This window comes from Nanorana parkeri, unplaced genomic scaffold, assembly GCF_000935625.1.
Source record: "Nanorana parkeri isolate BGI_ZX_2015 unplaced genomic scaffold, ASM93562v1 scaffold3045, whole genome shotgun sequence".
NCBI lineage: Eukaryota > Metazoa > Chordata > Amphibia > Anura > Dicroglossidae > Nanorana > Nanorana parkeri.
In genome coordinates, this window is record NW_017309313.1 from 57,512 (window position 1) to 69,820 (window position 12,309).

General features: G+C 48.0%; 1 protein-coding gene across 1 annotated transcript in view; it reads left to right on the forward strand.

Annotated features, from left to right (window-relative positions):
- The window catches only part of LOC108802705 (SH3 domain-binding protein 1-like), a 25,027-nt gene that overhangs the window by 6,831 nt on the left and 5,887 nt on the right, over positions 1–12,309 (forward strand). Inside the window, exons 6-19 of the mRNA XM_018574564.1 lie at positions 1,641–1,794; positions 1,998–2,121; positions 3,028–3,096; positions 6,735–6,825; positions 7,212–7,345; positions 7,899–8,010; positions 8,093–8,174; positions 8,255–8,335; positions 9,251–9,351; positions 9,738–9,871; positions 10,425–10,536; positions 10,619–10,700; positions 10,781–10,861; positions 12,050–12,163. Coding sequence (XP_018430066.1) covers positions 1,641–1,794; positions 1,998–2,121; positions 3,028–3,096; positions 6,735–6,825; positions 7,212–7,345; positions 7,899–8,010; positions 8,093–8,174; positions 8,255–8,335; positions 9,251–9,351; positions 9,738–9,871; positions 10,425–10,536; positions 10,619–10,700; positions 10,781–10,861; positions 12,050–12,163 — 1,471 coding nt within the window. The remainder of the gene's footprint in view (positions 1–1,640; positions 1,795–1,997; positions 2,122–3,027; positions 3,097–6,734; positions 6,826–7,211; positions 7,346–7,898; positions 8,011–8,092; positions 8,175–8,254; positions 8,336–9,250; positions 9,352–9,737; positions 9,872–10,424; positions 10,537–10,618; positions 10,701–10,780; positions 10,862–12,049; positions 12,164–12,309) is intronic.

Genomic DNA, 12,309 nt, shown 5'->3' on the forward strand with positions numbered 1-12,309 from the left:
CCATGCAATATTGCCCCATATATGCTGACAGAGCAGAGCAGCGCTGCAGCTGGGATGGATCCAAAATATATTGTCCAGATCCACCCCACCACCTGATTGACAGCTGACTCTACCTCTCTAGAGGTTGTGTCCGCCCCATCCATTCCTCCAGTCAGCGTTGGAGGGTCAGAGAGGGGAGGGGGGTATTCCTGCGAGGAGCCGTGACTGACAGTCAGCGCTCTGTGCAGAGAGAGTGAGTGCGGGAACTGCGTGATCAGCGCTATTTCACTCTCCCCATAATTCTACTTTCATGGTAAATGCGGATCATTCGCCACCTACCACTTCCACTGCATAGAATAGCAACACTAATAATAATGACACCTGAGCATGTCCCCTGGTGTCATTATTATTATTGTGTGTGTCCCCCCGTGTCATTATTATTATATCGATGCTGATTGGCCCGGGAAGCCGACTTCCCAGCCAATCGGCATCGAGGCTGGCCAAACAGATCTGACAATATCGTGACACGACCCCCACTCTACAGGCATCTCATTCGCCTCACATAGATCCTCAGTAGTAGTCATTACCATACCAGTCCCTCGGCCAGCTGGGCAGACACCGCTCTCCGGGACCTGCCCACATCTCCTGTGTGTACAGCGCCAGCGTGATCGGCCCTCAGCCTGCTACTGCGGACACACAGACTGCCCAGCGCTCTCAATCAGAAATCCTGTGCATGCGCAGCAGCAGGCTGAGGGCCGATCACGCGGGCGCTGTACACACAGGAGATGTGGGCAGATCCGGGAGAGCTTGGAGAGCGGTATCTGGCCGAGGGACTGGCACGGTAATGACTACTACTGAGGATCTATGTGAGGGGAATGAGGTGTCTGCAGGGTGGGGGTCATGTCGCCATATCAGATTTGTTTGCCCGGCTCGACACTGATTGGCTGGGGACATAATAATAATATGACACTGGGGGGACATAATAATAATAATGACGACACTGGGGGGATAATAATGACACTGGGGGGACATAACGTATCATCCTCCTCTGCTGAGTGGGAGGTGACATCCCGGGCTTCAGAGATCTTTGTTGCACATATGGACAGGAGGATGCTGCCCTCTAGCGTCAGAAAGGGGAAGTGCAGACTAGACGGCTGGTCCAGAAAAGTTTCACTGGCGCTAGTTTATGGGGTACTGGGCCCGGGGCACGTGCCCCTTTTGCCCCACCTTAAAGACAGCCCTGCTGTCACTGAAACCCCCTGTCCTTGAGCCTAGTCACAGTATTAAAGTCTCCTCCAAAGACACTACAGGCCGGGAGGTAAAAAGAAATGGCTTGATCTTTGTAAAAAAGACATTTCCTGTCCCACTTAGTCTTTGGTCCATATACATTAATGAGGCGCAGGTCCTGCCCTCCCATGCATCTCCCACCACTGCAATCTCCACTTCAATAACCCACCGGACAGTTACCATACCAGTTCTAAACAACAACGCCACTCTGCTGTAAGGCTCGGCCGCAAGAGACCGGTATGAGGGACCGTACCTCCAGCAAAACGTTTCCCGCACACTCACCAGCCGGCATGCAAAAAACTTGTCTCACCGCTGAGGCTAAACACAGAGGTTTAGGATGGCTCTTTGTGTCCTGCTCTTAAATTTACGTCTAGAAACCAACATTTCAATGCTAAACGTCTTTCCTCCCCCTCTGTTCTCTGTGACTGCCACTCACATCTCTCCCTCTCAGGAAGAACTACCTGCAATTCTGAAGCACCGGAAACAACTACAGAAACTGCTGACAGACTGGAACAATGCAAAAACTCGGCAAGTATACAAGACAACACGCATGTGTACACGGGAAGTCCTCCTGCTGCTGCGAGGACTATGTTTGTGTACAGGACCTGCGTTATTCTATACAGTCATGTGATCTAGGCCAACCAATAGATAGCACCTTGTACCTCGCCTCACACTGCACACGCCACACGCTGACTAACATGTTATGACCACTTTGTGCTTCTCCCTGGCAGGCTTTCTCAGGTCCAGAAGAACATAGCTGTGGCCCCAGGAGGAAGTAGTGCCGGGACCCCAGCTAAACTGGAGAGCCTGAAGGAGGAAGCAGAGGAACTGCGCAGGAGAGTGGAGCAGAGCAAGGTGCGTTAGTAGAAGGGAATCTGTAAAAAAAGAAATTGTTGGGAAATGTTTCACAATATATATCAAATGTAAATTTGTAAGAGACCTAAAGAGAACCCGTCACCCACTTTCTCACCGGCATGAAACCCTAGGACCACTATGCATTGCTGCAGCTACGCAGCCCCTCAGCAGGGGTGCCGAGCAATTCACAAGCAGATGCGTTTTCTATCACAAACTCCTATAAACAATTCTAATCGAGTTCTTTGTTAACAAGCATTACATTGTCCCTGAGTAAAGCTGGGATAAGTACTTGATTATTGTCTGCATGTTAGCTTTCTTATATTCCATGCACAGCAGGACTGGAAATATGAAGGTCAATATTCTGAGCCAGTAAGGTTTTATTGCTTTAAAAGCTGCTGTGCGACTAACACTGCCAACATGCTTAAAGGCAGGGAGGGCACAGAGATGATCTAATCAATGTGCTGCTCTATCACAGTCCCATCACAATGTTGCGGCCAAAATGTGACACCACTGTACTCCTTAAGTGTATCGGAAAAAATGGCGTTGCCATGCCTGTCATGCAGGGATATGTGAATCACAAGACTGGCTGAACAGAACGATAACTATTTAGGCAGGTAAAGCACTTCTCATACTGTATATGAACTACACATGTGTATGTACAGTAGTTGCTTGGCTGAGATTCCGCTTTAAATCCGGCAACATTATTCCGCATTGGTTCATAGGGGCAATCAGTTGTAGATTATAATTTGGTACTTTTGATATTCTCAGTGTTGTGAAGCATTTTGTAAAACGTTTTTAAGGTACTAAATAAATGTATTCCAATGTTTGTGGGTATTATTCTTATTATCCTTACTAGCAGCATTTCTCTCACTCGATTTGTATAATAATTTGCTACTTCTGATGCAGGACGACTATTTATCTGACTTGTATCACTTCGGGACAAAGGAAGATGAATACAAAAACTACTTCATAAGGGTGAGTAACAAAATCTACTATTTATATTACTGTAATGGTAGGTGACGGGAAGGGTCACGGCAGGTGACGGGAAGGGTCACGGCAGGGGACGGGAAGGGTCACGGCAGGGGACGGGAAGGGTCACGGCAGGGGACGGGAAGGGTCACGGCAGGGGACGGGAAGGGTCACGGCAGGGGACGGGAAGGGTCACGGCAGGGGACGGGAAGGGTCACGGCAGGGGACGGGAAGGGTCACGGCAGGGGACGGGAAGGGTCACGGCAGGGGACGGGAAGGGTCACGGCAGGGGACGGGAAGGGTCACGGCAGGGGACGGGAAGGGTCACGGCAGGGGACGGGAAGGGTCACGGCAGGGGACGGGAAGGGTCACGGCAGGGGACGGGAAGGGTCACGGCAGGGGACGGGAAGGGTCACGGCAGGGGACGGGAAGGGTCACGGCAGGGGACGGGAAGGGTCACGGCAGGGGACGGGAAGGGTCACGGCAGGGGACGGGAAGGGTCACGGCAGGGGACGGGAAGGGTCACGGCAGGGGACGGGAAGGGTCACGGCAGGGGACGGGAAGGGTCACGGCAGGGGACGGGAAGGGTCACGGCAGGGGACGGGAAGGGTCACGGCAGGGGACGGGAAGGGTCACGGCAGGGGACGGGAAGGGTCACGGCAGGGGACGGGAAGGGTCACGGCAGGGGACGGGAAGGGTCACGGCAGGGGACGGGAAGGGTCACGGCAGGGGACGGGAAGGGTCACGGCAGGGGACGGGAAGGGTCACGGCAGGGGACGGGAAGGGTCACGGCAGGGGACGGGAAGGGTCACGGCAGGGGACGGGAAGGGTCACGGCAGGGGACGGGAAGGGTCACGGCAGGGGACGGGAAGGGTCACGGCAGGGGACGGGAAGGGTCACGGCAGGGGACGGGAAGGGTCACGGCAGGGGACGGGAAGGGTCACGGCAGGGGACGGGAAGGGTCACGGCAGGGGACGGGAAGGGTCACGGCAGGGGACGGGAAGGGTCACGGCAGGTGACGGGAAGGATCACGGCAGGTGACAATGTGTTCATATAGTTGGGGACTACTTTGTAACCACCAACTGTTGAAACAATAAACACTTTATTCAGAAGTATTAAACGGTACAGTTTACAGAATAGAGCTAACATGAAACATAGTGTATAGAGTGCAGTGGTCAGGAGAAGGGAACCTGTTGCACAGAAAGAGGGGGTTATGGGTACATACTGCAGGAGTCAGGGCCATGTAACATACTTCCCAGCCTACAGGGTGCAACAGCCATCCTAAAATTGTTACGTCATAAAACCTCTGAGCTGAGCCCTGAATAGTTTAGCAGAACAGCGTAACAGCGATACACATCCTTTCTAAAAATATACATTCCATTGTAACCTGGCAAGGACCAAATCTATAAATGTTTCATATTTTCTGCTTTGATAAAGATACATTAATAATGAGCGTTTACACAAATGTATAAGGGAATTCCAATCAGTTTGATGCCAGGCGCGCCGAGGTTATTATGTGCAGGGGCCAAATGATCACATTAAATAGATTTGTACATCTGATGTATATCATTTTTCGCCTCTTTCAAAAGATAATTTCCGTCTATTCAGTAATAAGGGGGTTTTAAGGTGTAAAAAAGGGTCATCTGGACATATTGATACTTAAAAATGAACTGACATGTAGAGAGTATCAGTTTACCATCAGAAACACTTTGACAATTCCTCAGCACACCCTGACCCTCCGATTGGCTATAGCATTTGTATGAACACCTTCCTCAGGGACCAGAAAAAATGTCGTCATTCTTCCATCAAAACTATCCGCAAATCTGAGTCCTGGACTCTGCGGGACTGGGCCAGGAGAACTTCTTCACTATTTTCATTTTGAATCCCACTTATTTTGTTGTTACCTTTTTGTCTATTTTGTTATATTTTTCTTGCACTGTTTTTCTTTTTCTTGCATTTAAAAATCACTACGCATTATCTCTAAAGTTTTAAATATGAACTTAAAGAATCCTAAACCTTTGAAGAATGCTGCCATATAATAAACTCTGCTAGATTCCTGCCTGGAGTGACAGCGGGTGTCACTGTGTATGGTGCATGTCTCTATTGAAGCAGGTAGTGGCAGCCATTGTTTGTGTTGTAAAGGGTTAACTGTGGAGTTAGCTGACTTCAGTGATGATCCCTCTGATGGCACTTAGATTGTTGCCCTCCAAGCTGAGCTCCAGAGGGCATTGGAAGAGAGACTGGATCAAGGAAAGGGGGAGGGGTATACATCAGTTCTGATAGGGTTAATTTCTGTGTCTGTCCTGCAATCTCTACTTTGTGCTGGGGGTCCACCCTTCGAATATTCGGGAATAAAGAGCCGTGGATCAATATTCAAAGGTTTATTCCAAACATTCAACTGTCACAGTTTCATTGGGTCTATTGATTGGGAAGTGAGTGAACACATACCATCGCTCGCTCACTTCTCCATCATCTCCCTGCAGAGAGCCGTGACTGTAAGTTAAAACTTTCAAGTCCATTTCCACCTTTTGTAAGTGATTAGCATTCATTGTGGTAATGAAGAGGTGCCGTGATGATGTATACATGGCCACATTTTCATGACTCACATTTTAGGCTTTCCTCATTTTTTTTTATGAACTTTTATTGGGCCTGAAGCCTAAAAATCCAACATTTTGTCCACAGGAAATTCAGTCAGACACCAGAGCCGGATTCCAATCAGGCTGTAAACCGTTCTCCCTTTTATTCAGTGTAACATGATCAGTAAACACCAGCTCTGCCTTTGCACACAATAAACTGTCTGGGGGGGAAGGAGGGGTGCCACTATGAATACTAATGAATGGGAGAGCCGAAACAGAGCTTGTAAAACACATTTCCATGAGGATATGAAGAGGAAAGCTAACAAAGAAGTATGTTTCTGTTTTCATATAGATTAACTGCATTAATGGACCGAGTGCCTGACTTTTCAGAGGGGGTGACACCAAAATGACAGTCATTTTGGTGTCACCCCCTCCAATGGTGTCACCTGGGGCGGGCCGCGCCCCCCGCACCTCCCTAGTAGCGCCACTGATAGTTACATAGGTTGAAAAAAGATACAAGTCCATCGAGTTCAACCTATAGAGTTACAGGTGTTCCACCATTGTATCCAGTATGCGGGCGGCCGGTTTGGAGTACAATAACACCCAGCAGTAGACCCGGTGACTGCAGAGAGTACTGTGCCTACTGTCACCGAGTGTCCTTATTACTGAGCCATTGCTTCTAGGAGCTCCTCCCACATCATGACTCAATATGTCTAACATAGTTCTATGCTGAATGCACATTGTTTGTGTCTCTGACCCCATTTTATTGTGTACTCGGCATTTCTTCGGTAAACTCCAAGTTACTATTCCCTTCATGTCTGATCATTCAGCTGATTTGTCGTCTTCTCATGAGAAGGTAGTCATGGCGTCAGAAAGGCTTTCCCTCATTTTATGAGGCGTTTCCTTCTTTTCAACCAGCTGAGGGTTCTTCAGATAGCGGCCCTTTATTTGGGGAATTCGATGTGTCTTCTTCTTCTTCTATGTGACTATTATTATTGTCGTTCCTCTGTATTAGGAGTTCGGATCGTCTTGTATATCAAACTTGTATAACTCTGTCTTCCTCCCCAGCTTCTGCAGCTTCAGGCGGATTATCACAGGAAGTCTCTGGCGCAGCTGACCGATGTGTTGGGGGAGCTGAGAGACACCATAAAGGACAACGGTGAATACTTATCTCTCATCCTGTCTGTATTTTATTAAAATGCCTGATATAGAGAGTGCTGACAGCAGAGAAATAATGTGAAAGATGAGCGGCACTGATAGGGTGACGGACTGCCACAAATAAAAAACATAAAGCCAATTTTTATCTTGACTTGAATAGAGTCTAAATAATATATGGTCTCCTCATCTAGGTGCCATCTAACTGGTCATCACTGGCCATCTAACTGGCCATCTAACTGGTCATCACTGGCCATCTAACTGGCCATCTAACTGGTCATCACAGCTCAAACCTCATGTGCGATGAAGAGAGTGCCTTACAGAGTTCCGCTAATGAGATTCCTAAATACATCTTCACATCATTACTATCGTCTTTCTTTTCTTCTCCAGCTCCCGCACAGCTGCCTCCCGCCGAGGTATACGGAGTACCGCTGGCAACACACCTAGACAGATTTGAGTGTGAAATTGCTGTGCCCATATCAGCCTGTGTGAGGATGCTGCTGAGCCATGGGATGAAGGAGGAGGTGGGTATGAGGGGTACACAACGGTCACCTCTGATGGGATTTTTCCGGGTTAGAGACAATTGTATATTTTATTATTAGTGTAGAAATACTACAAATCCTGGAATTGATAAGAAATGAATGTTCGGGTTATTTGCCATTATTTCCCCATGTGATTGCTCATTTCTGACCATTCCTCTAACTCGAGTCTATTAGATTCCATTGGAACTCACCAATGATGCTCACATAACCTTTAACCTTCTACTTAGTAGCCATGGATTGGGTTCCATGCTGAACAGTAAATAACGTGAATCAATAACATGTTATCTTCATGTTCCCCAATAGTAATGATATTTGAAAGAAGCTTAGATAGGAAATAGATAATCCGGAGCTTCCAATGCAGAATATTTCAGGAGAGGAGGAGATGTCCTTCCATATTATTGCTCATCCTCGGGATCATCACAAATGGATCTTCAATTGCAGGAGATTCTGAAACTGACACACATCCCAGTCATTGGTATTAATGGTTTGGTCTTTATCATTCTGGACGGGTCAGTAATTGGTGCTTTTATTTTAGGGTCTCTTTCGTCTGGCTGCAGGTGCATCAATCCTGAAAAAACTGAAGTCCAGTCTGGGTGCCGGTGCCAGGGACTTGGAGGAGTTCCTGTCTGAGCCCCATGCTGTGGCCGGTATGTATCTTCATAAATCGGAGCTTGGCTTCTTTCTGCCTCTTTCATCCTCTATCCAGGTAACATATTAAATATCTTCTAGGTGCCCTCAAGTCTTATCTCCGGGAACTTCCAGAACCACTTATGACCTCTGAACTCTTTGATGATTGGATGAAAGCTGCCAGGTAAAGGTGACCCCAAAGCTCAGACTGGACACATTCTTGCCCGGTCCACCTTCTCATGCCATCTCTGCTTCCTTTTCCAGCATCAAAGAACTAGAAAAACGCCAGGAGAGTTATAGAGAGGTTTGTGCCCAGCTGCCCCCCGAAAACTACAACAACCTCAGGTACATCGTGCCCAAATTCTGAAGGCCCAGTTCTTCAGACCACCTTCTTTGGACAAATGCTATCTGGAGGATGCCAATTTATTCACCTGTGCCATTTAAATGCTCTACCTGTGTATATACGTTGCATGACAGGAGCTGACCCGCACCTGTCTGTGTTTCCTCTGTGTTGCCCACCTGTCCATGCTCCACTAAGGATTACATACAATGGTGTATTTTGGTTTTGTGCTGCCCTAGGCAAGAGTAAACTCAGCCACGCCCCTATCTCAATTTCCCCACGCCTTCCTGTCAGTCACTGTATACAATGCGTGTCCTATAATATATATGAATAATATAAAGTCTCCAGAGTCTAAGATGGCTGTGAGAGGCCCTCAGGTGGCTGTGCAGTGCTCTCAGGTGGTTGTGCGGGGTCTCTAGTGGGCTGTGCGTTTTTTGCTGCCCCCTGGAAAGTGCTGCCCAAGGCATATGCCTTGTTTGCCTTGCATATGCACCCCTGATTATCGCTTCTCTGCCTTTTGGCTAAGATCAAGTGTAGTATCTGTTCTTATCAGTTGTCGGGAACTGAAAGTCCGCTGTCGCCTATGAAGGGTGGATGGACGGACCGGTAGGTTCCTGGCGTAATTGGTAGGGAGCCGGATGAGGTTCCAGGCCCCGGAGTTTTCGACCCTAGTTAATGGGTGGGCTCCACGGGGAGGGATCTCTGAAGGTGAACTATCTCCTGATGGGAATGGATCCGAAACTTGATCAAGGCTAGAGGGTTCGGGGGCGGCAGAAGCCCGTGGTGTTGTGCCCCCTGGGGGTGGCGTCCCAGGGGTGCTCAGGAAGTCACTTGGGTATGGGACCCCACTTTGACTCACTGATCACTCGGTCACACACCACATTGCTTATTTCTGATATCAAACTTGTATAACTCTGTCTTCCTCCCCAGCTTCTGCAGCTTCAGGCGGATTATCACAGGAAGTCTCTGGCGCAGCTGACCGATGTGTTGGGGGAGCTGAGAGACACCATAAAGGACAACGGTGAATACTTATCTCTCATCCTGTCTGTATTTTATTAAAATGCCTGATATAGAGAGTGCTGACAGCAGAGAAATAATGTGAAAGATGAGCGGCACTGATAGGGTGACGGACTGCCACAAATAAAAAACATAAAGCCAATTTTTATCTTGACTTGAATAGAGTCTAAATAATATATGGTCTCCTCATCTAGGTGCCATCTAACTGGTCATCACTGGCCATCTAACTGGCCATCTAACTGGTCATCACTGGCCATCTAACTGGCCATCTAACTGGTCATCACAGCTCAAACCTCATGTGCGATGAAGAGAGTGCCTTACAGAGTTCCGCTAATGAGATTCCTAAATACATCTTCACATCATTACTATCGTCTTTCTTTTCTTCTCCAGCTCCCGCACAGCTGCCTCCCGCCGAGGTATACGGAGTACCGCTGGCAACACACCTAGACAGATTTGAGTGTGAAATTGCTGTGCCCATATCAGCCTGTGTGAGGATGCTGCTGAGCCATGGGATGAAGGAGGAGGTGGGTATGAGGGGTACACAACGGTCACCTCTGATGGGATTTTTCCGGGTTAGAGACAATTGTATATTTTATTATTAGTGTAGAAATACTACAAATCCTGGAATTGATAAGAAATGAATGTTCGGGTTATTTGCCATTATTTCCCCATGTGATTGCTCATTTCTGACCATTCCTCTAACTCGAGTCTATTAGATTCCATTGGAACTCACCAATGATGCTCACATAACCTTTAACCTTCTACTTAGTAGCCATGGATTGGGTTCCATGCTGAACAGTAAATAACGTGAATCAATAACATGTTATCTTCATGTTCCCCAATAGTAATGATATTTGAAAGAAGCTTAGATAGGAAATAGATAATCCGGAGCTTCCAATGCAGAATATTTCAGGAGAGGAGGAGATGTCCTTCCATATTATTGCTCATCCTCGGGATCATCACAAATGGATCTTCAATTGCAGGAGATTCTGAAACTGACACACATCCCAGTCATTGGTATTAATGGTTTGGTCTTTATCATTCTGGACGGGTCAGTAATTGGTGCTTTTATTTTAGGGTCTCTTTCGTCTGGCTGCAGGTGCATCAATCCTGAAAAAACTGAAGTCCAGTCTGGGTGCCGGTGCCAGGGACTTGGAGGAGTTCCTGTCTGAGCCCCATGCTGTGGCCGGTATGTATCTTCATAAATCGGAGCTTGGCTTCTTTCTGCCTCTTTCATCCTCTATCCAGGTAACATATTAAATATCTTCTAGGTGCCCTCAAGTCTTATCTCCGGGAACTTCCAGAACCACTTATGACCTCTGAACTCTTTGATGATTGGATGAAAGCTGCCAGGTAAAGGTGACCCCAAAGCTCAGACTGGACACATTCTTGCCCGGTCCACCTTCTCATGCCATCTCTGCTTCCTTTTCCAGCATCAAAGAACTAGAAAAACGCCAGGAGAGTTATAGAGAGGTTTGTGCCCAGCTGCCCCCCGAAAACTACAACAACCTCAGGTACATCGTGCCCAAATTCTGAAGGCCCAGTTCTTCAGACCACCTTCTTTGGACAAATGCTATCTGGAGGATGCCAATTTATTCACCTGTGCCATTTAAATGCTCTACCTGTGTATATACGTTGCATGACAGGAGCTGACCCGCACCTGTCTGTGTTTCCTCTGTGTTGCCCACCTGTCCATGCTCCACTAAGGATTACATACAATGGTGTATTTTGGTTTTGTGCTGCCCTAGGCAAGAGTAAACTCAGCCACGCCCCTATCTCAATTTCCCCACGCCTTCCTGTCAGTCACTGTATACAATGCGTGTCCTATAATATATATGAATAATATAAAGTCTCCAGAGTCTAAGATGGCTGTGAGAGGCCCTCAGGTGGCTGTGCAGTGCTCTCAGGTGGTTGTGCGGGGTCTCTAGTGGGCTGTGCGTTTTTTGCTGCCCCCTGGAAAGTGCTGCCCAAGGCATATGCCTTGTTTGCCTTGCATATGCACCCCTGATTATCGCTTCTCTGCCTTTTGGCTAAGATCAAGTGTAGTATCTGTTCTTATCAGTTGTCGGGAACTGAAAGTCCGAAAAAATGCACCCCTGATTACATACCTACCTGTGTTCCCTTATGTGTCACACACCTGTCTGTGTTCTCTATGTGTCATACACCTGTCCGTGTTCTCTGCGTGTTACAAACCTGTCCGTGTTCTCTGCGTGTTACACACCTGTCCGTGTTCTCTGCGTGTTACACACCTGTCCGTGTTCTCTGCGTGTTACACACCTGTCCGTGTTCTCTGCGTGTTACACACCTGTCCGTGTTCTCTGCGTGTTACACACCTGTCTGTGTTCTCTATGTGTCACACACCTGTCCACTTTACCTGTATGACTTTATATACAGGTATGATTAAGTTTGGACAGCGGGTTGCTGTGGTTAGAATCTCAGGTGTATGTGGACATGTGGGGTTGGGAAGCATGTACAATGCAATGACCGGAGCCCCTGCTGTTCCGATGTGGTGTCCTGCAGCCAGGGACAGATGACCGTTCTGCATCAATGATATGTCACATGTGCGCCGCAGAGCTGTCATGTAATGCCTATAAATCCTAGATGTGATTTTCTGGCCGTGACTCTCACTGACTGCTCAGTATTGGGGTTTGTCTTCTGGGAGCGCAGAGATCGGGTCTTAAGTGATTCGGTTTTTATTGCAGGTATTTAATCAAGTTTTTTGCAAAGTTGGCAGAACACCAAGAAGTGAACAAAATGACACCAAGTAATATTGCGATAGTGCTGGGCCCCAACCTCCTGTGGGCCCGAAGTGACGGGTAAGTCCATTCACACTACGAGGTCCAGTCCTCTATGTGGTCCAGTCCTCTATGTGGTCCAGTCCTCTATGTGGTCCAGTCCTCTATGTGGTCCAGTCCTCTATGTGGTCCAGTCCTCTATGTGGTCCAGTCCTCTATGTGGTCCA